Consider the following 23,588-nt stretch of genomic DNA (forward strand, 5'->3'; position numbering starts at 1 on the left):
GCAAATTAGTTGTTACAGAATAGTCACAGGAATGTACAGTACAACATAGGGAATATGGTCAGTAATACAGTGGAATCTCAGTTCTCGAACCGAAACATTTTTGTCCATTAGAAATAATGTGAATTGGATTAATCCATTTCAGAACCCCAAAATGATTGTCTGTTTTAATCTTTCTTATATACAGTACATGTCCAATGTACTGTTTAATCTATAAATAAACACTTTAAAAACAAAAAGGAGATGAAATGTAAATGAAAATTTAACAAAAAGGAAAGGAGCACTGGCTGGTTTGGCTTAGCGGTTAGAGCATTGGCCCATGGACTGAAGGGTCACAGGTTAGATTCCGGTCAAGGGCATGTACCTGGGTTGCAGGTTCAATCCCCAGCCCTGATCAGGGTCATGCGAGAGGCAACCAATTGATGTGTCTCTCTCATTCCGATGTTTCTCTCTCTCTCTGTCTCTCTCTCTCTCTCTCCCACTCTATCTAAAATCAGTGGGGAAAAAATATCCTCTGGTGAGGATTAACAAAAACAAACAAAATAAAACAAAAAGGAAATGAAATGTACAGTAAAAAATGAAAACTTAATAATAAGCAGAAAAAAAATCAAAACCACAAAAATATTCACAGCACAATTTTCTGAGCTTGAACAGCGGTAAACTAACTCATACTCATACACTCTCTCTTTTGTTTGTTGCCTTAGAGACGTGTGACTGATCATACAAGTATTAGCATGAAAGGGTTGTCAGGTTGAGAATCGAATTGTTCAAGATGGGAGGCATTCAAAAACCGAGGTTTGACCGTATTCTAATAACTAGGTGTGATGCTGGATGGGTGTGCGATTTATTAAGTTATGTAATGTCTATCACTAGGATGTACATCTGGTAATACATCATATGATGATTGTCAACTGTAATTGAAAATAAAAAATGATTTTAAAAATAAATAAAATTTTTTAAAAAAATGAACAAATGGGACTACATCAGATTAAAAAGTTTTTGCACAGCAAAGGAAACCATCAACAAATGAAGAGACAACCCACTGCATGTGAGAACATATTCACCAATACATCTGATAAGGGGTAAATATCCAAACTTTATAAAGAACTTATGAAATTCAACACCAAAAAATAACCCAATTTAAAAAATGGGCAGCCCTGGCCAGTATGGCTCAGTTGGTTGGGCAATGTCCCATGCACCAAAAGGTTGCTGTTCAATTCCTGGTCAGGGCGCATGCCCGTGTTTCAGGCTCAGTCCCCAGTGGGAGGTGCAGGAGGCAGCTGATTGATGTTATGCTCTCACATCAAAGTTTCTCTCTCTCTCCCTCTCCCTTCCTGAAAATCAATAAAAATATTTTTTAAAGAATGTTTATTTAAAAAAATAGGCAAAGGACCTGAATAGACATTTCTTCAAAGAGGACATACAGATGGCCAACAGACATATGAAAAGATGCTCAACATCATTAATCAGAGAAATACAAATTAAAACCACGTTGAAGTATTGCCCAGCCGGTGTGGCTCAGTGGTTGAGCATCGACCCATGCACCAGGAGGTTGCCGGTTCGATTCCCGGTTTGGCACATGCCCAGGTTGTGGGCCCATTCTCCAGTGGGGGCATGCAGGAGGCAGCCAATTGATGTTCTCTCATTGATGTTTCTCTCTCTCTCTCCCTCTCTCTCTCTAAAATCAATAAAGAAAAAAAATTATTAAAAAAAAAACCCTACATTGAGGTATCACCTTACACCTGTTAGAATGGCTATTATCAATATATCAACAAACAAGTGTTGGTGAGGATGTGGAGAATGGAGAACCCTTGTGCACTGTTGGTGGGAATGCAGATTGGTGCAGCCACTGTGGAAAGCAGTATGGAGATACCTCAAAAAAGTAAAAATAGCCCTGACCAGTGTTGCTTAGTGGTTGGAGCATCAGTCTGCACACTGAAGGGTCATGGGTCGATTCCCAGTCATGGGTACATACCTGGGTTACAGGTTCTATCCCCAGCCCTGGCCAGGGTGCATACGGGAGGCAACTGATCAATGTCTCTCTCACATCAATGTTTCTCTCTCTCTCCCCCTTCCTCCCTCCCTTCCACTCTCTCTAAAAATCAATGGAAAAAATATCCTTGGGTAAGGATTTACACACACACACACACAAAATTAAAAATGGAACTGCCTTATGACCCAGTAATTCCACTTCTGGGAATTTACTGAAAGAAATTAGAAACACTAATTCAAAAGAATACATGCACCCCTATGTTCCTTGCAGCGTTATTTACAATAGCCAAGATTTGGAAGTATCCCAAGTGGCCATCACTAGATGAGTGGATAAAACAGCTATGGTACATTTACACAATGGGATACTACTTGGCTGTAAAAAAGAAGAAAATTTTACCCTTTGGGACAACATGGATGGACCTGGAGAGCATTATGCTAAGTAAAATAAGCCAGTCAGAGCAAGACAAGTACCATATGATTTCACTTATATGTGGAATCTAATGAACAAATTGAACCAACAAGCAAAATATAGATAGATTCATAGATCGAGAGCAGGCAGACAGCTCTTGAGGGGGAGGTTGGGGACTGGAGATGGAGGTATTGAGCAAAAAAGAGAAAGAACACATAGACAGGAACAGTAGTGTAGTGATTGTGGGGGACAGAGGGGTGTGGGTGGAGATGGAGGAGGGTATAGGAGGGATAAATGATGATGGGATATATATAATATAGTTTTAAAAAAAGAAAAGGAAATACTCAGATCAGTTTTTACATAAATTATTATTCCTATCACTAGTTTCCCCCTCTTAGAAATTCTAGAGCAACAAATACTGTCCAATAGAGATACAATGCAAGCCACATGTATAGTTCATATTTTTCTTTTTTTTAAATTAGTTTTTATTTTTCTAGTAGCCACATTTTCAAATGAAGTTTTCAAAATCCGAAGTGTATTTTATGAAATTAATTAATTATTTTTAATCCTCACCCGAGGACATTTTTCTATTTATCTTCAGATAGAGTGGGAGGGAGGGAGAAAGAGAGATCAAAACATCAATGTGAGAGAGAGACACATCGACTGGTTGCCTCCCACATGACCCGACCAGGGCCGGGGATGAACTGCAAGCAAGGTACTGCCCTTGACTGGAATGAAACCCACCACTCTAGTCCACAGGCCGACATTCTAACTGCTGAGCCAAATCAGCCAGGGCAATGAAATTTAATAATATACTTTCTTTAACCCAACAGATCCAAACTAGTATTATTTCAATGTTTGATCAACATAAAAATTATTGGGATATCTTCATTCTCTTTTTCATCCTAAGTCTTGGAAATCCAGGGTATGTTTTATGGCAGCACACCTAATGCCAACACTCAGTTTTCATTGTAGATACTTGATCTGTACGTAGACTCCATAAAATGTACGTTGGAAAAAGCAGATTTGCACATCCAAGGTGTTCCAAATGTACTTACACATTTCCAATCATTGAATTGAGAACCATACATTGTTTTTGGTTTGTTTTTACTTTTTATTTTCAAGTTGTTTTCAATTTACAGAAGAGAATATCCATCTTTAAATGTAAATGAGCATTAACTACTCCGTTCCTTGGACACATCAGCCACATTTCAAGGGCTCAGTAGCCATACCGGGCTGGTGGCCAGTGAATCGGATGGCGATGTAGACCAGTTCCATGATCGCAGAAAGTTCTATTGTGCAGTGCCAGGTTGTAGATTCAAGCTTCACCTGCAAAGTGGGAGAGAAGTTTAGGGTTACATTAAGAGGGGAGAGTTGAGGTTCTGGATCAGAATGACTCTAGCTGTGTGTACTTAGGCAAGAGACAGATGTGTCTCTCTGGGCCTCAGTTTTCTCATTTGTGAAATGGGCAGCTCCAGGGCTGCAGACTCAAGGTCATAGATTTCTGCTCCAGTGGTTGGGGTCTGAGGTTTGGGGACTGGGAGGACTTTTTGACCACCTGTGGGGATTGGAGGGACTGGGAATGGAGGGCAAAAAGCCAGCACAGACCCAGAAGAGCTGTTTTTGAGCACTTATTAAATGTGAGACACTAAGTAAATATAAAATCAAGTTCACACTGGCATTCCTAAACACTTTCTTTGCTCTCCCTGCAAACAGGCCAGACTCTTTCACCTCCAGGCCTTTGCATTGGCTGTTTCTTCTGCCAGGATCATTCTTCCCCTGACTCCTACTGAACCTGGTGAGCTCCTACATAACCTTTATAACCCAATCCCCCTGTACCCCGCCCAGACAGAGACCCAGATTTAAGCCTCAACTCCACAGCACTGGGAGCCTCTTGTAACCAACTCAGTTCTCCCCAGATTGGGGAAGAGTCTGTGAAAGTTGAGAAAAGGGTAGGGTCAAGGTAGGACCTGAGAGTTGTTGGGACCTATCCCCCCTTCCCTAGGGACCCCTACCCAGGTAGAGAGGTCATGTTGCCTAGTGGCTGGAAGAAAGTGAACTCAGGTCAGACTGTCTTGGTTGGAATTCCAGCTCTGCCATGTCCTCACTCTGAGTCACTGGGCCTCAGTTTTCTCATCTGTAAGATAGGAATCATAATAGTGCCTACCTCAGGACTCCTGCCTATTAACTTTGGTGACCCATGTGTGCCTCAGGCATGGGTTATTATTTTTATCAATGATACTATCTCCGCTTTCCCTCCTCCCAGCTGCTCTGACTCATGGATCCACTCGACTGGGCCAAGACCCGATGTCCCTAGCACCATGATCTCCTTGGGGTGCTGTTGCAGCTGCTTTTGGCCTTGTGCTCCTTCTCCAACCTGTATGTGTCCCATGAGCCCATGAGGTCCCCTAAACGACAATGGACTCTCTCATCACAGCTCCTAATGGGTGGGCAGGGCCAATATCCTCTGGGGGGACCCAGCCAGGCCACCTCGGGCCCCACCCACCCAACCTACCCCTGCTTCTCCTACTGTGGACATGGACATTCAGCACCCCACAGCTCTGTGGCCCGGCACAGCTGACTGTCCCCTTAGGTGGATGCAGCCCTGTGCATCCCTGAGAGGTTAGCTACCGACCGCAGGCACAGCTTCCACCTTCCCCGAGGCCAGCCGGCCAGTGCCGGGTCTGATTTAATATGGAATCACCCAGCCACTGGCGCCTGCTGAAGGCCCTGGATGGGTACTTCAATCTCACCATGTCCTACCACAGAGACTCGGACATCTTCATGTGATGTGGCTGGCTCGAGCCATGGCCTGGCCAGCTGGCCAACGCATGGGTCAAACTCTCAGTTAAGACAGAGCTGGTGACCTGAGTAGTGTCCAGTTGGAAAAAGAGTTTGACCAGATATTTTAAATTCACCTCGAAGTGGACATGCACGAGCTCTCCCACAAGCCATTGCCCCAGGCGGCATGACCGAGTGGCTATCCCAGTACAAGTTTTACCTGGTTTTTGGGAACTTGCACCCCAACTACGTCAGGGAGAAGCTATGGAAGAATGCCCTGCAGGCCTGTACCATGCCCATGGTGTTGGGCCCCAGCAGGAGAAACTACAATTTCTGCCGCTCGACACCTTAACCCATGTGGACAACTTCCAGAGCCCCGAGGAGCTGGCCCAGTATCTGCTGGTGCTGGACAAACACCACGCTGGCTACCTGAGTTAGTTCCGCTGGTGGGAGATGCCGCAGCCTCGATACCTCAGGCGGGCCCTGATGTTCTGTAAGGCCTGCTGGCAGCTGTACTAGGAGCCCAATTACCAGTGACCAGCACAGCCTCTTGGTTCACATGAGGCTGTCAGACTGGGGCCTCATCTGCCAGGGGCCTCACCTACTGGGGTGCAGAGGGAGTGTCTCACATGCTGGGGCCTCACCTCCTAGGAATCTCACCTGCTGGAGACCTTGGTTGTTGGAGATCTCACTTACCTAGGACTTCACCTACTGGGCACCTCTGTTGTCAGGAATCTGGGGACCTTACCTGCCAGGGGCCTCACTTGCTGGGGGGTAAGTGTCTCACCTGCTGGAGATGTTGGCTCCTGGGGACATCACCCACCAAGGCACTCATTGCCTTGCCTTGGGTCCTCCCACTGGTGATGGCTCTGCTGGATCTGCTTGCGCTTATTATCACTGGTATGACTGCCTGTGGGGCCAGTAGGAAGGCAATATTGGCACCATTTTCCAGATGGGAATGTTCTGATGAAAACTGATGTGTCCTCCCTTATTCTAGGACAGCGGTTCTCACCCCAAAGCAACTTTGCCCCCCAGGGGACAGTCAGCAATGTCTGGGGACATTCGTAGTCAAGACTTGGGGTGAGCTGATAGCATCAAGTGGGTGGGAGCCAGGAATGCTGCTCAATGGCCTGCATGGCCCCCCAAACCCAGAATGGTCTGGCTACAAATGTCAAGAGGTGCAAAATCCCTTGAGATCAAGCCCATTAAGCAGGTGGGGAGAGCAAGGCCCAGAGACACTAGAAAATGGGGACCAGGTTGTCTTGGGGTTAATGTGGCAGGGCTGGCATAAGGGCACAGACTGCCCCTCGAAGAGAGGAAGCGGGGAAGAGTGTGACACTGTGTGTGTGTGCAGGGCTTAGAGCATGACCACCAGCATCGGTATTGATGGCTGTGTGTGACAGAATGCGTGACCCTGTGTCCTTTTATTTTCGAATGAGTGACTGAGGGTGCCCCTCTCTGAGTGTGCAGTTTTTTTTTTAATCCTCACCCGAGGATATTTTTCCATTTTTTGTTCAGATAGAGTGGGAGGGAGAGAGAGAGAGAAACATCGACGTGAAGAGACACATCGAGTGGCTGCCACCCGCATGACCAACCAGGGCCGGGGACAAACTTGCAACCGAAGTACGCGCCCTTAGAGGGAACCGAACCCGGGTCTCTCCGGACCGCAGGCCGATGCTCTAACCGCTGAGCCAAACTGGCCAGGGCTGAGTGTGCAGTTTTGAGTGTGAATGACAACTGAGCATGTAAGCGTGGGCTGAGGGTCTGGGTGTGATCTTGTCTGCTAAGCCCCGTGTGAGTGGAAATCTCTGTGCCGTGTGTGTGTGTGTGTGTGTGTGTGTGTGTGTGTGATGTGCTGAGAACCCCCACCCCAGGGGTCTGTGGGGGCAGATCTGTTTATGTTTCAATTATTTGGTGGGCTAAGCCAGAGCTCTGTGGTTGGGATGCTGGGTCTGGGTGGGAGACAGGGAAGCTGAGGTCCCAAGAGGCCAGGGAAGTGCGCGCGCGCACACACACACACATATCCCCAGGCAGTCAAGCTTCAGGGGCCAAAAACGTATGCTCCAAGGCCAATTTTCCTGCTATGTGTTCTGAGCTCAGCAACGTCCCTCTTTGAAGCCCAGGGCCATCAAGGATGGGGAAACTGAGGCTCTGCTTCTGCAGTGTCTAGGGATTCCAGCCTCTCTGCCACACGGGGCTGAGTCAGCCCAAACAATGGAGGAATCCACCACCCCAAACCTCAGAGTCAATACCGCGGGGGCGGGCGGGGACCCCAGCCAGCCTCCATCCTGAAACTGCCTTCCAAGCAGACCACCCACTGGCTGGGTGGGGCCTGGATACCAAGACATGCTTTTGGAGCTCCATGTAAGTCCTGCCTGTTAGCTGCTTCAAGTTTCTTTAGCTGCAACCAGGACCCTGGGGAGCAGGGAGCTAGGAGATGTTCCTGCCTGACACGGTGATCTTCCTTGGGGGCAGCTTCTGAGGTGAGCCCTCCAGATTCTGGACGTGGATTGGGTCTGGAAAGGATGTGGTGGTTAGAGAGTGATCCTGAACTCAGATGTGTGGGAAAGGGGCGGGGGTGTGTGTCTAGGGAAATAGTGAAGGAGAAAGGGGGATGTTCCCTTGGGAGCCCCCAGTCTGAGGGGCTGGAGAGGAAGGGTCTACGCCCTCATCTGCCCCTCTTCAGACCGTGGGACCGCTGATCCCTCCCTGCGCTCTGGAAACTCAACACCCTGCGCCCTTCCTTGGCCTGCCAAACATCAAGGTGACACTGCGGGCAAATCTAAACACCGCGCAGCGCTTTTTCCATCCTCCGCCAGGGGCTCCTCATAAATCCCCCTCGAATTCCGGCCAGGGTTTTTATGGACCTAGATCCCTGGGGACCAGCTCTGCCCCAGCAGACGCCGGTTTGGGGCTGGCGCCCTCCCCAGACCTATCCCCACAGGGAGATGGACAGCGCGTGTGTATTTTTAGCTAGTAAAGGGAGATAGCGGCTTGAGTTCATTCTTGTGAGGGCTGACCCGGCCCGCCGGGTGAGGGAGTCCGGGGTTCTCTGCAGAGGACTCCACCTTCCCCTACCAATTTCAGTTCTCCCCTCTCCCTTCCAGGAGCATATATTGTGTGGAGGTGGGGATGGGGACACATTGGGGAGCCTGGGTCCAGCAGGACCTGTCTCCTCTTCTACATTGTGACTCCATCTTTCCTCCTCAGAAGCACATCTTGCTGGGATACGACGTGCTGGGAAGAAGCACTGGGGTCTGCAGGGAAGTGGGAAGGACAGTACCTGTCGACATTGCCCCCGTGCATCCCATTTTCCCACTTGTACTCAGGAAACAGGACCCTCTTTGGATCTTTCCTTTCCCTCAAAGCAAACGAAACCTCCCCACCACCCTGCAGCTGACACCCGCACCCATCCCCTTTTCCCAGTGGGGATGGCACCACTTCCCCACATGTCCGCCTGCCCCTCCAAGAGGCGGCCAGCCCTGGTGCGCACAATCAAGACCCAGCTCGATTTTCCACACTTTATCTCTGTACAGTCATCGCAAGAGTCCCGAGGCCGCGGCGGCATCTTCTGCGCATGGGCAGTCTGTCGCGGGGTTTGACAGGCGCGACTGCGGGTACCGTCGGGGCAGGGGAAGTGGCCACCGTCTGGCCGGGGCGGTGAGGTAGGGTCACACGCAGGCGCACTCGCGCGCCGACAGCTCGTGCACCGTGTGGTAGCGGCTGTGCGTGTCCAGGAAAGACACTTCGTCCTCGTAGGCCGTCGGGCGGCAACAGGGTTGCGCGCGTACCTTCTCCCGCCGCACGCGCCGCCGCTGGCGCAGGCGCCGCAGACCCTGGTCGTAGAAGCGCGCAGCCGCCTCGCAAGCGCCTGCGCAGTAGCGGAACAGCACCGTCTCTTCCGATGCATAGCCCAGGCCCAACTCGCTCACGCGCACCTCGAGCTCGCGCAGCCCGCACGGCCGTGTCCCCGACCGCGCACGCGCGCGCCTCCGCCGGGGCCCTGCCCGACGGCGCGGACTTGGGGACCGCCAGGCCCAGGGATTCAGTTCGCGCAGCTCCACGGCGTCCGGGGCGCCCTGCAGCAGTGCACGGTCTGCAAGGGGACGGGAGGGAGAGAACGGTGTGGGAATCAGTGGGTGGGCGGGAGAGAGCCCCCCCCCCACCCTTGCTGCTCCCCTGCAAAAAATGACCCTTGAGGGGACGCCAGCGTATCTCACAGATTCCCTGCCATGCACCCTCTCTGGGAGGTGTTGGAGAGGTGCATATCCAGACCCCCACTCTGGGCCCCCAAGGTTACGGACACCCCTCTCTGGACCCTGCCCTATGTTGAGCTGCTCAGAGGCTGGCTAACCCTTGCTGGGTGCCCTGGACCACTTTCCAGCCTGTCCCACATGAGATGATCTGATCTGAGTGTCTCAGCCCCTGTGGGCACCCCCAACACTGTCTGTGGATCCCATTCTTATGCTGGGCTGCCCCAGGGCACTGACACATCCTCTAACCAGTATTGGAATGCCGCTTCCCCCACTCCAACCCCTCACCCTTTAGCTGAGCTGCATGAAGTCTCTATTTCACTCTCTGGATCCCCAGCAAAGCCCCAAATTCTTTGAGCCCCTGGGCTGCTCACAACTCTTCACCCTGTATCTGCTGCTCCACTGTGTTGGGGCTTCTCAGAACACACAGAGGAGCAGCAGGCATTGAGGCCTGCCTATGAGGCCTGTGTGGGGGATCCCACTCCATGGGGTGGCAGCAGCTTTGTCAGGGCCATTCTTAAGTTATAGGTAAGGAAACGCAGAGACTTGGCCAAGGCCACTCCACTAGCAGGTGGCAGTGAGAGAGAGAAACCCAGACAACATTCTTCCCACCTCCATCAAGTACCCAAGTTTGGCCCAAGTTCAGCCCTCTTCTCCCACAGTTGCCAGGAGGGGCCCAGAGACACAGAATCCCAGGATCCTGCAGCCCAAATTTATTTCCTAAGAGGCTGGCCCTGCCCCAGTACAGTAAGTCCTTACTTCATATTGTCGGAACTGCGGCGAAACGACAAAGAATGAAACCAATTTTACCAAAGGCTAATTGATATAAACAGGAGTTAAGTTCCTATGGCATCTCATCATTATAACAAAACTATGTTCAAGGAAATGACTTTATTCGAGGACCTGTTGTACTCCACAGCCCCAGGAGAGAAGTGCAGACTTTGGAACAGCTGGCAGGAGGCTCCCAGCTTTGGACAGGTTGCCGTCACAGGTTGGGAGAGTATATCTTGTGTTTAGCCCCCATCTGCCCCTAAGGCTTGTGCACCTGGCTGTCAAAAGAAGTAGCTTACCCTGAGGGTGTTTGTTTCCACAGCAGGTCTCAGAAAACAGACAAGCCCAGATTCTGAGCCTAGCTCTGCCACTCTCCTTGTACAGCTTTAGGCAGGTGATGGCCCTGCTCTGCCAGTATCCCTGTCTGCTCAATGCAGCTTGCAGAGTCCCCGCTGTGGTTGTGGCTGGGAGGGTGGGAAATGAGGGATGAAAGAGCAGCCTTTTCTTTCATTTTTGTTAATCCACACTGGAGGATATTTTGATTTTTAGAGAGTGGAAGGTACAGAGGAAGAGGGGAGAGAGAGAGAGAAACATCGATGTGAGAGAGACACATCAATTGGTTGCCTCTAGCATGACCCCAACCAGGGCCAGGGATCAAACCTGCAACCCAGGTACATGCCTTTCACCGGGAATTAAACCTGAGATCCTTTGGTCGGTCCGAAGGCCAACGCTTTAACCACTGAGCCAAACCGGCCAGTGTGAGCAGCCTTTTCCAAGTTCTTGCAGCCCAGGAGCCAAACTGGGAATATCAGCACTGTCTGCACTGAGGTTAGATTTGGGCCTGGCTCACTTTTGGTGCCTAAAACTCCACCATTTAGTGTGCACACCCCAAGGTGTGCATCTAGAGAGTTATTTGGGGGGTTGTCAGATGAAATACAGATGACCAGTTAAATTTGAATTTCAGATAAACAGTGAATAATCTTTTAGTATAGCTGTCCCTGCATCCCTCCAGCAGGCCTGGCCATGTGCACAGGGTCTGGAATGCAACGAGATGAGATCTGCACCAACCAACCCCGCCGCCCCAAGCCTGAAATTCCACCATCAGCTCATTAGTCCCAGGGCCTTGGGGGGGATCAACAGCCACTCCCTTTCCCCAGTACAGCTGGTCCCAGGGACAGGACACAGGGCTGGCAGGCACTCACCCATGGGCCAAGACCATTCCCAGTGGATTCCACCGTTGGTGCTTTGTCCCCAGGTCCTGGAGTGCTAGCTTTTGGGAGCCCCACCCAGGTCTCTAGGACCCAGTGTCCTGGGAAGGGTTTCTCTGCTTACAAGGGCAAATGGTGGGGATGGAAGTGAAGTCTGTGCCGGAGGCCACCCTTGTCCATTGTGAGGACAAGAAAGAAGGACTGTGTGGTCTGGCACGGGTGTGTGCACACAGCCCCCAGCTGCGGGCGCCATGCATGCGCCCAGCCTGCACCCACACCCCAGCCGCCCACACAGAACTTGCAGAGGGCAGGCGCCAGGGGCAAGTGAGGAGTTGGGCCAGGTGGCCATGCTCCCCAGGTGGGAATTTCAATTCTCTACCCCACTGCCCTTTGCAAGTCTGTCTCTCCCACCTTTGTGTCTGCCTCTGTGCCTCACAATATCCGTCTTTTCCCCCCATGTCTAGATGTCTAACTGTTTCTAGGTCTCTGTCTCCCCCTCTTCTTGGTCCCTATCAACCCATGCAGGTCAGTGGGGCCTTGGGTCCAGCCTCCCCCACCTCCTGATATTCTGCAGGATGGGAGGGGAGGCACCCTGCCGAGTTCCTAGGTCTAATCTCCATCTGGCCCCCTGGCCCCTGAGGGACAGAGCCTAATTCCTTGTGACAGCTGAGCCAAGAGACCCCAGTTCCCAGGAGCCATCTCCCACACACACATCCTGCCAGGCCATTGGGGGATTTGCACCCTTCCTCCCCTCATCTTTAAAAAAGCCTCTGTGGCCTGGTTCCACTGCCTCAAATTCCACTAGTATGGCCACCCCTATGTTGGGGGTATCTGACCCAAGACCAAGGGAAGGGCTTACACTGGGCCAGGCGGGCGATCCGGGCGTCCAGGGTGCGAGGTGGCCGGCGCAGCGGGGCTAACGCGGGTCCGAGGTGATGGCTGAGGAGCAGTCCGTCCCGACACATCCAGATGGAGAGCACAGAGCTGCAGAGCACCGAGGCCAAGGCCGCTGCCTTCCAGCGCTGCATCCTCGGCCTGTGGGCACGGGATGGTCAGCCAAATGGCCTCAGTCTGCCAGGCAACAAACAGGCATGGAGCACTGGGCCAGGCACTGGGGACACAGTGGGGCCCATAATTTTGAATGACTACTGCTTAATGATCAATAATATCAGACATGATTCAGCAAGGAATCATGGAACATGGTTGTGAAAAATGCTGCTAAGGAGGGGTGGGTGCTATGCCATGGGTATCAGGGGAACTGCCCTATCTGTGGGTCCCAGAGTACTTTCTGAGGCTTGAGGAAAGTTGAGACTTGAACAAACGTAGCAGTTGGCCAGGCAGAAGGGAGTGGCATCTCGAGCAGGGGGAACAGCCAGTGCAAAGGGACTGAGGCTGAACCAAGGTTGGCCAATCCAGTCAGGATGCTGGGGTGGCTGGAGCCCAGTGTGTTTAGAGAAAGAGTGAAAGGTGAAGGAATTCCCAACAGGGGGCACTGTGGGACAAAGGTGGCCAGAAGACTGCTGCTTAGAATAGTCCCTACAGTACTGGGGAGGCAGGAACCCTGGAGTTGAGACTTTGTTCCCTACATATGATGTCCTTGGGAGTGACTTGCTGCCCCTTTTCAGAGCCTGGGTTTACCCTCCAGATAGATAAACTGATGCCCACCAAGGGGCTGTGGATGAACCAAAGCTGCTCACCACCCATTTTGAGGCTATTGCACAAGCCGGTGCTTCCATCCAGAACACTCATCTCTCCCTCCCTACTCCTATTCCCCTTTCAGTTTCAGCTTAGGCCAGCACCTCCCCCAGGAAGCCTTCCCAGACTGCTGCCCCCGCCCTGCCCTGAGAGTGCCCTTGGTGCTGTCTGGGAGCCTCGTGCTTACTGCATACAGTAGGTGTTTAACAACCCTCGTGAACCCCCACTCCCCCACCGAGTCGGAGCAGTTCCCAGCCGCCTGGTGGCCCCTAGCCCGCGTTTACATTCCCCCACCCGGCTGCCTGGTGCTGGCCTGCGCGGGGCCTGGCGACAGGCCCGGTGTAAACATTTACACAGAACTGCTGAAAGCCAGGCTGGACGCGGGTCAGCGCCTGGGCTGGGCCACGGGGTGTCGGGCGCCCCCAAGCGCGCACCTCAGAGCGCAGGCTGCTAGCCCAGGCGCAGAGCAGTTATTTGCGTGTGATATGTATTTCGTTTTCGTGTTGTTTGCTTTTTCATTTGCCTGTGATTTGTGTAGGCCTGGCTGTGCGTGGTTACACAGTGCTCTCCTACTCTCCCGGGTCGCCTGGATGCACGGCACAGGACTACACCACCAGACAGTAACAGTGGGCATTTATTAAGTACCTGCTCTATACCAGACCCAGTGCTGAGCCCACCGACAGGGGCACTATTATCTCCATTTTACAGCTGAGGAAACCGAGGCAAAAACAGATAGGGAGGGCCTTTGGCTAGAAAAGGACCAGAGATTCTAAGGCAGGTTTTTAATACGACGCACATCACATGGGCTGTGCTGTACTGTGGAGTCACCCAGAGAACTTGCCATTATTTGATACCACAATTTTTATTACTGTTGGTGGTGGTGGTAGAGAATGAGCTCCAGACATGGGGATGTATAAACAAAGCCTGGGCCAGCCTGGATATCTGAGAGCACAGCACTTGCAAAGGCCCTGGGGCAGGACCAGGCTTGGCTTGTTGAAGGAATAGGGAGGAGCTGGAGCAGAGTGAGGGAGGGGAGGTGACAGGGCAGGTCCTGCAGGGCCTTGTGGCTGTGGAAAGAATATTTCATTCTCAAGGTTGTGCAGCAAGCAGAGGTCAGCCCATTCATCAGATGCCCAAACCCACACCCTTTATTCTTAATGAGCACCTACTTTCTGCCAGATCTTGTCCTACAAACAACACATCGTCATTCAACCTCACAAGAGTCAATCCCCATTTCACAGATGGGGAAACTGAGGCTTATAGTCACATGACTTACCCAAGGTCAGAGAGCTGGTAGGGGGAGATGGCAGAGAAACCCATCCAGACTCAAGACCTGGGTGGGCACAGCTTTCTCATGACCCCAACACCCTGCTTGCGCTCACACCCAAGTCTTGGAGTGGTGTGCCTCGATTTCTGCGTTAGGTTGGAACAAGGCCCCTGCACAGCACCAGGCTGTGGTCCTCTGTCTCTGCTAGGACTTAAGTGGGGCCTGAAAGGGTGGATGAGACACCAGCCAAGAGATGGCCTGGCCACAGGAGTCCCCCCTCCTAACCACCCTCCTCCCCATGGCCTTGAAGTGCTAGACCCACCAGAGCTCTGATGGGGGACAGGAAAGCAGGGGGGGCTGACTGTGGAGGGGGCCCAGCAAGCCAGCTGATAAGAATCTGTTAACAATGGGTCTTTCTGTAAGGGGGTCACCCAACTGGTTTGTCTCTGGCACAGACCTGACTGGGAGGGGGTGATGCGGGTGTGGCGGAGGGCACAGGGGAAGGGCCAGGTGTGCTTGTATAATGGAGGCCTCTAGACCTGGGGAGGTGGGTGCCCTCACAGCACATTTGGGGCACAAACTCACACCCAGCATTCTTATTCTTTCACACACTGTATCCCACTCACACATGGGTGTTTCCCCACACTCCCAAACACTATCCCATTTACACACTCAGTGTTTTCATACTCACAATCATGCATTTAAACATTTTCACACACATCAGAACGCTCACATTCACACATTTGAGCACTATCACTCACATTTTGGAGTTCTCACACTTATACCCAAACATAATCAAGCTCACACACTAGGGTGTCTTCACACTTCTACTCAACATTATCACATATTTGGATGTTCTCACCCTTAATCTCTGAACATGACACACACTTGAACATAATCACACACTCATGTTTTCACACTCACCCAAACAAGATCACACATACACCCTTGAGCATTATCACACCACATGAATGTTTCACACTCACACTTGGGCATTTTTAGACTCATGCATGACACCTGTACACCATGACGTGCACGTGCTGGTGTGTTTCACACTCATGCACTTTCACACTTGGACATTTTACCTCACACTCAAATATGATCACACTTGAACACTACCATGCTCGCACAGTAGTGTGACTCTTCATTCTGGCTACATGCTCACACACACAGGGGCACATACATGAACACACCCTCGGTGCCATTGGGTCCTCGGTTGCAAAGATCCCAGGGGACCAGTGAACAGCACACACGGTGGGCTGTGAGTGAGGCACGTGGACATGGAGGAGGCAGAATAACCCAGGAGAGAACTGCCCTACCTTGACTACTGGTACCCAGCCCAGGTCCACACCTGCTGGCATTTCATGTGCCACCCACACTGCCCAGACAGGGACTCGCCAGTTCCTTTCCCAGCCCTCAGACAATATCCCTGGAGAGTCCTCACTATCAAGGGAAGGGAGTACCCTCCCTTCTTGGGGGCCAAGCCAGTCTGAACTGCAGCAAGAGGGATTGAGGCTAGACCTCCACCTCTAGCTAGAGGCCACATAATCTCTAGGGCTGGGGTGGAAAGGCTCAGAAAGGGGCAATGAGTGGCCCAAAGTCACACAACCAGCTAAGTCCTTCCAAGCATCCGAGGAGCACACAGTCAGGATGAAGGTGTGTGGGTGTTTCTGGCAGCTTCCTTGGTGGTGCCAGGAAATGCTGCTCATTAACCTGGTGTCCAGGCAACACTCTGGGGCTCCGCCTTTCCACAGAGCTTCCCAGGGACATCCACCAGGCATACCTGTTCCCAGGGTTAACAGCCTCTGTCTTGCAGAGCTCCTGGCCTCAGGGAGGCACCTGCTTCATGCTTGTTCCCAGGGTCAGAAAGGACGAAAGATGACCCCTCCCTCAATCCACTCATTGCTGTATACTGGGCGAGGCCTGAAATTGGGACCTGTCTCCATTGGGCAAACTCCTACTTATCCTTCAAAGCTCTAGCTCCTAAAGCCCCTCCTCCAGGAAGCCTTCCTTGCTCCCAATCTTGGCATTCTGGCCACAGGTCCCTCCTTCTTGTCAAGCCCTGCAGCATATGTCTATCTTTTCTAGAGTAGAGGTTTCTGGAGGGGCGGTCTGGGCTGGGTTATCTCAATAATTCCGTTCACAAAGGCATGAGCTGCTTGCAGCTCCGCAGTCTCCATGTTTTTGATGCCTCCCTCCATGTGCACCCTTTTCCTTCCTTTCTTCCTCAGTCCTGAACATATCCCTGGTCCTTCCATAACTCGGTTTCCCCATCTTCAGTAACTGGGGGTGGCTGGCACATTCAAGAGAGCATGTGTCTGTGAACACTGTAGCACATGGGCTCCGGACAGTGGAGTTTGGATCCCTGCTCTACCTCTTACTGACTGAGTAACGTGCTCCTCCCCATCTCTGAGCCTCAGTTTTCCCATCTGTACAACGGACTACTTAGTTCACCCTCCCTCATCTGGAGGATCATTTAATTAATTCAGTGAAGTTCTGCAGACCCAGCTGACAGCAACAGCTGGGCCCAATCCTCAGTCACACATGCTTGCACACCCTTGCCTCTGTTTCCCCATCAGTGTGGACAGCTCCAGGCTTGGCAGCTGAGCCTGTTCCTAGGACAGCCATACTTGTCTCCTTTCCCCTAGATGGTCTCTGGGGGGGTCTTCTGGGGGTCCACTGATGGGGAAACTGAGGCCCTATGACAGGCGGGACTTGGACCTCTCTCAAGGCAAGACTCAATGGTTCTGCAAAACAAGAAACAAATTCTGCAGCCCACAAATATGTGTCCCCTCCCTCAGAGGGCCCCAGGGCCCAGCCCCACCCCATGGTGGGGATGGGGAGGCCAGGGCAGCCTTGAGCTGGCAACACACATCTGGGGGTAAACCAGGAACATCTGGCTGGCACAGCTGGTTGTGATGCTGCATCTGCAGGGATCGGGGGCCAGTCTGTGGGACCGCCTCATGGCAGGCACAGCAGACTCTCTCAGCAGACTTTTCCAGTCCTGGCCAGAGGTGGGGGCGTAGCCTCTCCTTTTTTTCCCCCAACCAAGGAGCTGCCTGCTGCCCAACTATTAGCACCCCTGCTGGCTCCCTGCTACTCTGAGAATCAAGTGTCAGCCCCTGAGCTTATCTTAAGGGACTCTGGGTTTGTGTTGGCCAAATTGTAGCTGAGAAGTAGACAGACAGAGAGTGACATCTGGGGAGGACTGTGCTGGTTGCTTTGTGATAATAACAAAAGGAAAATAATAGCTAACAGTAACCCTAGCAAACAACACTACTGGTGTAAGTACTTTACACATAAAGTCTCATAGCAAGGTATAGACTATTTTATTTGTAGATTGTGAGGTCCAAAGAAGTGAAGTGACTTGCTTAGGGTTTAACAGAGTTTAAGTGGGATCTGAATACAAGTGGTTGGGCAAACTCCTACTCATCCCTCAAAGCCTCAGGCCCAAAACCCTTTCCTCCAAATTCTTAATCACTGTACTATCTGGCCTCTCTAACAATAACATTAACTCCCGGCAATGTTGGCTATTCCATTTATTTAGTGTCAAGCACTGTGCTAAGGGCATTCTATATGTTTAATTCTCCCCACAGTCCCTAGAAAAGATGCTATTATTAGCCCCATTTTCCACATAAGGAAACAGGCTTGGAGAGGTAGAGTGACTTGTTCAAATAAGTGGTTGAGTTGCAGTTGAACCTGGGTCTGACTCCTGATTTGTTCTCTCAATGCCTCCACAATTCCTGGGCTCTGGGTAACAGGGGTAATGCTGAGGGGAAGAGGAGACATAGGGAGGGTATGATAGGCTCTGCTGTTTGGGGAAAAATCGGGGCTGAGCTTCAGGGAAGTAAGAGGTTTCCTCAAAAACACACAGCAGAGCAGAACCAAGTAAATAAAAGGCCAGATGGCAGAAAGCCCAGAGAACCAGGCTGGGCTCTGCCCCTAACACATTAGCTCAGCAAACACTTATGGAGCCCCTACTGTGTGCTGGACCAGGCAGAGAACTCAGAATGAACAAGGCTACTCTGGGCCCCACCCTGGCCAACTCACTGTCCAATCAAGTCAATGGGTGATAAATAAGAAATAAATATGGTAATTTGGATGTTGACAGTGCAACAACAACAAAAAATAAAACAAGGTGAAGCAATAATGCAGGGGGGGGGGGAGCGCACTGCTTTGAGGTTGAGTGGTCAAGGAGTGCTTCTCAGAGGAGGCAGCAGTGAAAATCTGAGGAAAGCATTCCAGGTGAGGAATCTGCAGGAACCAAAGCTGGGAAGCAGGACTGTGCCTGTTCAAGGTGACCAGTTTGACTAGAGCAATGGAACCAGGGACAGTACAGAGAGATGAAGTGGGAGAGGTCACAGGGGCCCTGTGACCTGTTTGCAGGGTCAGTCATCCATTCTCCACCAGTGCCTGGAGCCCTCTTCCTGCACCCACTGCTGTGTTCTCTGGAAGACTGGGCTGGGGAGTGTGTGTGTGTGTGTGTGTGTGTGTGTGTGTAGCTTGGGGCCACAGCTTTTCGGACCCACCATTTCTAGCCCAACCCTCTGTGGCTAAACCGTAAAGTTCCCACCCATCTTGACCACACCAGGCTGGTCTGGGGCTGGCCCTGCAGGCAGCTCGGGCAGGGGCTCCCTAGGGTAGGATAACAGGATCAGCCTAATGAGGCCTGGCACAGCACACAGCTGAGCAGCTGGCACGGGGCCCAGAAGGTGGCATGAGGGATGTGGGTTTTCTGAGAGTGGCCAGGACATCACACAAAGCTGGTCAATGGACAGAAAGGGACAGTGAGGCACAGGCCCCAGGCACAGCTTAAATCCTAACACTAGTTTCCTGGGAACCATGGTATTTGAGTCACTTCTTCCATCTCCCCAAGTTCAAATGCTGCCCCAGGTCCCCAACACACTGAGCTATTTATGCATGAATGGTGTTCTCTCTCTGGACCTCACTTTCTCCATCTGGGAAGCGAGATCCACCTGCTGCCAGCAAAGTTCCCTTCTCTCATTTCTACCTGCCCCAGGTCCCTCTGCCCTACCTTGGGAGACCAGTCAAGATACATCTGCAGAGGAATCCCACAGCAGAGATGATTAGGCCCACTGCTACCACATGCATTAAAGACTCATTCCTTTCTCCTCTGTATTTCCAGTCCCCACCTCAAGTAATCTATCTTTGAATGCCCCAGCCCAGAGCTCCCTCTGCTAACCTTTCAGAGTCTCTCCTTCCCATACTCACCCGGCACCCTGGATTTGCCACAACCAGCCAGCCTATTCTTTCCTGACTCTACATCTTTGCCTGTGAAGTTCCTGCCACTGGAATGCCCTTTGTAGTCCCACTTAGAAAACTCCTACTCATCCTTCACAGCCCCAGCTCCAATGCTCCTCCAAGAAGCCCTTCCTGACTACCCTACCCTAAGATAGAGCCTTTGTTCCCCGCTCTGGGCTCCACCCTTGGTCTAAGTTTGTTGCCCTTGAAGAACAGAGCTCAGGAGCCCTGACACCAAACAGTCAGCCATACCATTTCTGTCCAACAAACATTTGTTGAAACAATCTCTTGATTGTGTCTTTGTGCCTGGCTACAAACTGTTTGGTTCCTTCTCCTGTTCTAGACTCTTTATTTATAACCTCTGCTCCTTTCCTGAAAACTGAAGCCTGAAACTTGAGGGACAAGCACTGATGATGGAATTTTAGACACTGCGCCCAGCTGCAGAGGGGGTTTGTTTGGTTTTCTTCCTTGCAAACCCTAGAACCAGCTCTTTGCAACTCGCTGTCAGTAGGCTGGAAGGCCCAGGAGTGGCTTCGAAATCCTAATCCTCAGGAGTCCTGGGATGAAGGGAGTTGAGAGGGGTGTCCAAAAGGCCTTAAGGCAAGGGACTGAGGGTAGGGGGGAAGCTGGCAAACTGGGAGTCTTCCCTCCACTGACATCCGCCTAGACCAGTCACGCCCCATTGGGGCTTCCTCAGCCTGGGGCACTTGAAGACAGACAAAGAGTGTCATGGAACACAGAGAGAAGGATGTTGGGCAGGGAGAGGGCAGGGCAGGCAGGCAGGAGTGAGGAAATCAGGGGTCCAGCCTCCTATGCCCCCCTTACAGGCCCCTGGCCCTGCTCCCAGGATCTGGGCTGGTGGCCCAGCCTTGCAGGTAACCACAGGCCCCTAAACAGGACCAATAATACCACAATACATGCTGGTGCTTCCTGGGGAGGGGGCAGTAGTGACAGCAACTCCTGGGAGGGGCCATTTCTCCCTCCTCCCATCCCAAATCTGCCCACTCTCTACAGCTCCTTGGCCAGAAGAATCCTAATTCCCAAACCACTCCTCCTGGGAGAATTTTGAGACTATCCTGAACAAGATAATGCCTCTTTCAAAAAGCAAGAAGGCAAGGCACAGCCCCTTCTTCTTCAAATCCGGTTTTGGCCCCTAGGACAGCCCCCCACCCCCCAAAAAAGGGTTTTGCGCCCTCTTGTGGCTGAACAAGTGGCTCCAGGAGCCAAGAGAGCCCGGCCCTTACCGGAGGACACCGTGTCCCCGGCGGCGGCGGCGGCGGCGGCGCGCAGGGAACGCGGCTGGAACGCACCATTGACAGATGTTTACTTCGCGCAGCTGGGCCGCGACGGCAGCCCCCCGCCCAGGGTCTGCGGGATCCGGATGCCCCTCACGGCCCCTTGTAGACCAAAAGTCAGAAGGGGTGTCTGCAGCTCTCTTTCCTAAAGGCTGGGGAGGGGATTCCGAAGGCTGCCTCCCGCTTCCACTCCTCTTCAGGCGCACACATGGGGGTCGGAGGCAGAGGTGCGCCCGCCCCGTCGGACCGGGAGCCGCCCCCCCACCCCCCAGATCCTGACTTGGAGAGGCGCTTAATTAAGATCGCCCTCCCCACCCCGCCCCTCCACCACGCGGGGACCTGTTGCCCCTTGACCCTATCCTCGCACAGACGCCGGTTCTCGGCCCCGGGAGCGAAGCTACTGTTCTACCCCAAGTCTTAGAAACCCTCCAGGCTCCAGTCTATGGAGCCGGCCCTCTCCCCACCTCGGTCCCCTGTGGGCCCCCCGCTTGCCCTTGCTTACCTGCTGGTGCTCCCTACTACCCGTTAGTGGCGGCTTCGCCTGCCGCCCGCGCCGGCCCCAACCCCTGCCGCTGCGACCGCCATTCGGGCCGCCTGGGCCCGCGGCGCCTGGGGGGGCCCGGGCCTGAGGGGGCGGCCGCGGGGGGGGCGCGGCGCGGGCCGGCCCATGGGGCTCCCCCGGGCTCGTTCAGCCGCGGGCTGCCGCCATCCCGGTCCGGCGGGGACTGGAGCTGGGGATGCCCTGGACGGCCTGCGGCTCAAAAGGCGCGGGGGGCGCACGGGGGGCGCACGGACGGCGCGGGCGGCCTCGGTGCGCGGCGCGGGGCTTCGGGGCGGCAGAACGAGGGGCCGGGTACTCTGAGCCGCCTCAAGGCGCGCTCTCCCGCGGCCTCCGCCGCGGACGGCTCGGCCGGCGCGGGACGGAGGCGGGGCTGGGGGTGGGGCTAAGGGCGGTGGCTCGGGTTTCCCGGGACGGGAGCCGCCCTCGCCCCGCCCCCGCCCGATGGGGTCGCGGGAGCGCAGGTGGCAGGGGTGCCAGGGCTACAGCGCCCCCTTAGACGGCGATTTCCCCGGGCCCTGTTGAGCCCGGCAGCGCTGCTGTGGGAAAGTGGGTCCCAAGACATCCCCTCCTCAAGGGTCCCTCCTGAGATAAAAAGGACAGCGCCCCGACGCCAGTGTCCGCGGCTCTCAGCGCGCCACCCCCACACTCTCATTACACTGAGGACCTGACCTTACTGTCAGACTCCCGGGTCCTGCCTGGTCCCCTTTCGCAAAGCAAGGTCCTAAGAAGTCCCCTCACCAAGGAAGCCCCTGAAGGGAATTCTCAGAGCAGTGCTCCCTTCAATTTGCTGTTTCCCACGCCCACTCCAGTGACCCCGACGGCACATCTTCGGTAAATCCGGGGCTCCAAGATGACGCCCAGATTCCCCTCAGGACAATAAAAAGTCACAGAACTCCATCCCCTTGAGGATGGTGGGGTCCCCTTGTCCGTCCCCAGGTCCTCTTTCTAGAAAGCTAAAGAAACCTCTCCGGAGAAAGCCATTCCAGAGAACTGAGAGCCAAAGTTTTTCCCTAAGACAAGTAATACCCTAAGACTGACGACTGCCGTCCACAGAGCCTCCATCAAGTGTTATTTCCCTCCAATTTGGCCTCAGAGCCCTGCGGGGAATCCCTTTCCCACCCGTGGCTCCCGATGGAGCCCTCGTGGGCACCAAGACCAACAGCCAGGGAGCTCAAACCCACCGGGTCCCCTCCCCGACGGCTCCGCGTTCCCACAGCGCCCCCTGGCGGCCCCAGCGGGCTAGAGGGCGTGGTTGAAGGGGCGGGGGCGGGGCTGGAACCGTGGTGTCCCCGCCCCACCCTGGCCTAGTTACCGAGCTCCGCGCCCAGCCCCAGCGCTCAGGCTCCTGCCCTCGCCGTCCCGGCTGGCGCCTGTGTTCTTGGGGCCTGGTGCTCAGGTTTTTTACTCCCGCCGCCTGGTTTCTTGGGTCCTCCTCATTCTGGCCCTGGCCTCTTCCATTCTTCTGATACCAGCAGCCCGGGGTTATGAGCATTAGGCTCTTGTAGGACCCCACTCCCCATTCCCAATACACTCATACCCCTGGGGCCCATACAACTTGTGCTACTGAGCAGTGTACATGGTGACGTGGGGGGGGGGGCACTCAGGCAGCCTCACCCCGTTATGTATGAGCTCAAGCGAGTTTGGGATGGATGGGTGTGCGCATAGCGCATGCGCACGGTGCGGTGCAAGTGCAAGCGGCATGTAGGTGGGAATGTGACTTGAGAAGGCGCGATTGTGAGCGTGGGTCAGAGTAGTGGCGCTGCAGCGGCTACCCGGTCCCACTCCAGGATGGAAAGTAGAGGGGTCTGTTCTTTGTGTGGTTTGAGCCAGTACTTCGCCTCTCTGTGCCTCAGTTTCCCCATCTGTATTATTAGATCCTCATCGGATTGTAGAAAGGACCTGTGCCAGTCTCGTGGTGAGCAATGTCCAGGTGTCCTTCATCATTGGTGTTGCCAAGTGCTCACTCCCAGAGACACCCACACCCTCAGGAGGGAAGGGCATTGCACTGTTGGCCATTCACACAGAGATTCCCCAAACTTTTGTTCCAGGCAGGGTCACACCCACAACCATGCCTGTTCTCACACATAAGCGCTATC

The 23,588-nt window shown here is 53.3% G+C and overlaps 2 protein-coding genes across 2 annotated transcripts; one reads left to right on the forward strand and one right to left on the reverse strand.

The window, feature by feature from the left end:
* The first annotated feature begins 2,580 nt into the window (after window positions 1-2,580).
* FUT6 (fucosyltransferase 6) lies at window positions 2,581-5,698 on the forward strand. The gene is given in 5 exon segments (XM_036282236.1): window positions 2,581-2,586; window positions 5,021-5,309; window positions 5,312-5,359; window positions 5,362-5,505; window positions 5,508-5,698. Coding segments are annotated over 5 exon segments (678 nt in total).
* Window positions 5,699-8,686: 2,988 nt separating this feature from the next.
* NRTN (neurturin) lies at window positions 8,687-21,488 on the reverse strand. Its single transcript, XM_036241812.1, has 3 exons — window positions 21,433-21,488; window positions 12,271-12,446; window positions 8,687-9,275 (listed from the first exon to the last, which is right to left on the reverse strand). The coding sequence occupies exons 2-3, from the start codon at window positions 12,437-12,439 to the stop codon at window positions 8,851-8,853; spliced, it is 594 nt and encodes a 197-aa protein (XP_036097705.1). The 5' UTR covers window positions 12,440-12,446; window positions 21,433-21,488; the 3' UTR covers window positions 8,687-8,850.
* Window positions 21,489-23,588: the final 2,100 nt, after the last annotated feature.

Source organism: Molossus molossus, unplaced genomic scaffold (genome assembly GCF_014108415.1).
Source record: "Molossus molossus isolate mMolMol1 unplaced genomic scaffold, mMolMol1.p scaffold_m16_p_4, whole genome shotgun sequence".
Lineage (NCBI taxonomy): Eukaryota > Metazoa > Chordata > Mammalia > Chiroptera > Molossidae > Molossus > Molossus molossus.

Coding starts and splice junctions, on each gene's coding strand:
- NRTN (XM_036241812.1), bottom strand. CDS start 12,439: ATGCAGCGCTGGAAGGCAGCGGCCTTGGCCTCGGTGCTCTGCAGCTCT. Junction 9,276..12,270: donor GATCGCCCGCCTGGCCCAGT/GTAAGCCCTTCC, acceptor GTCCCCTTGCAG/ACCGTGCACTGCTGCAGGGC.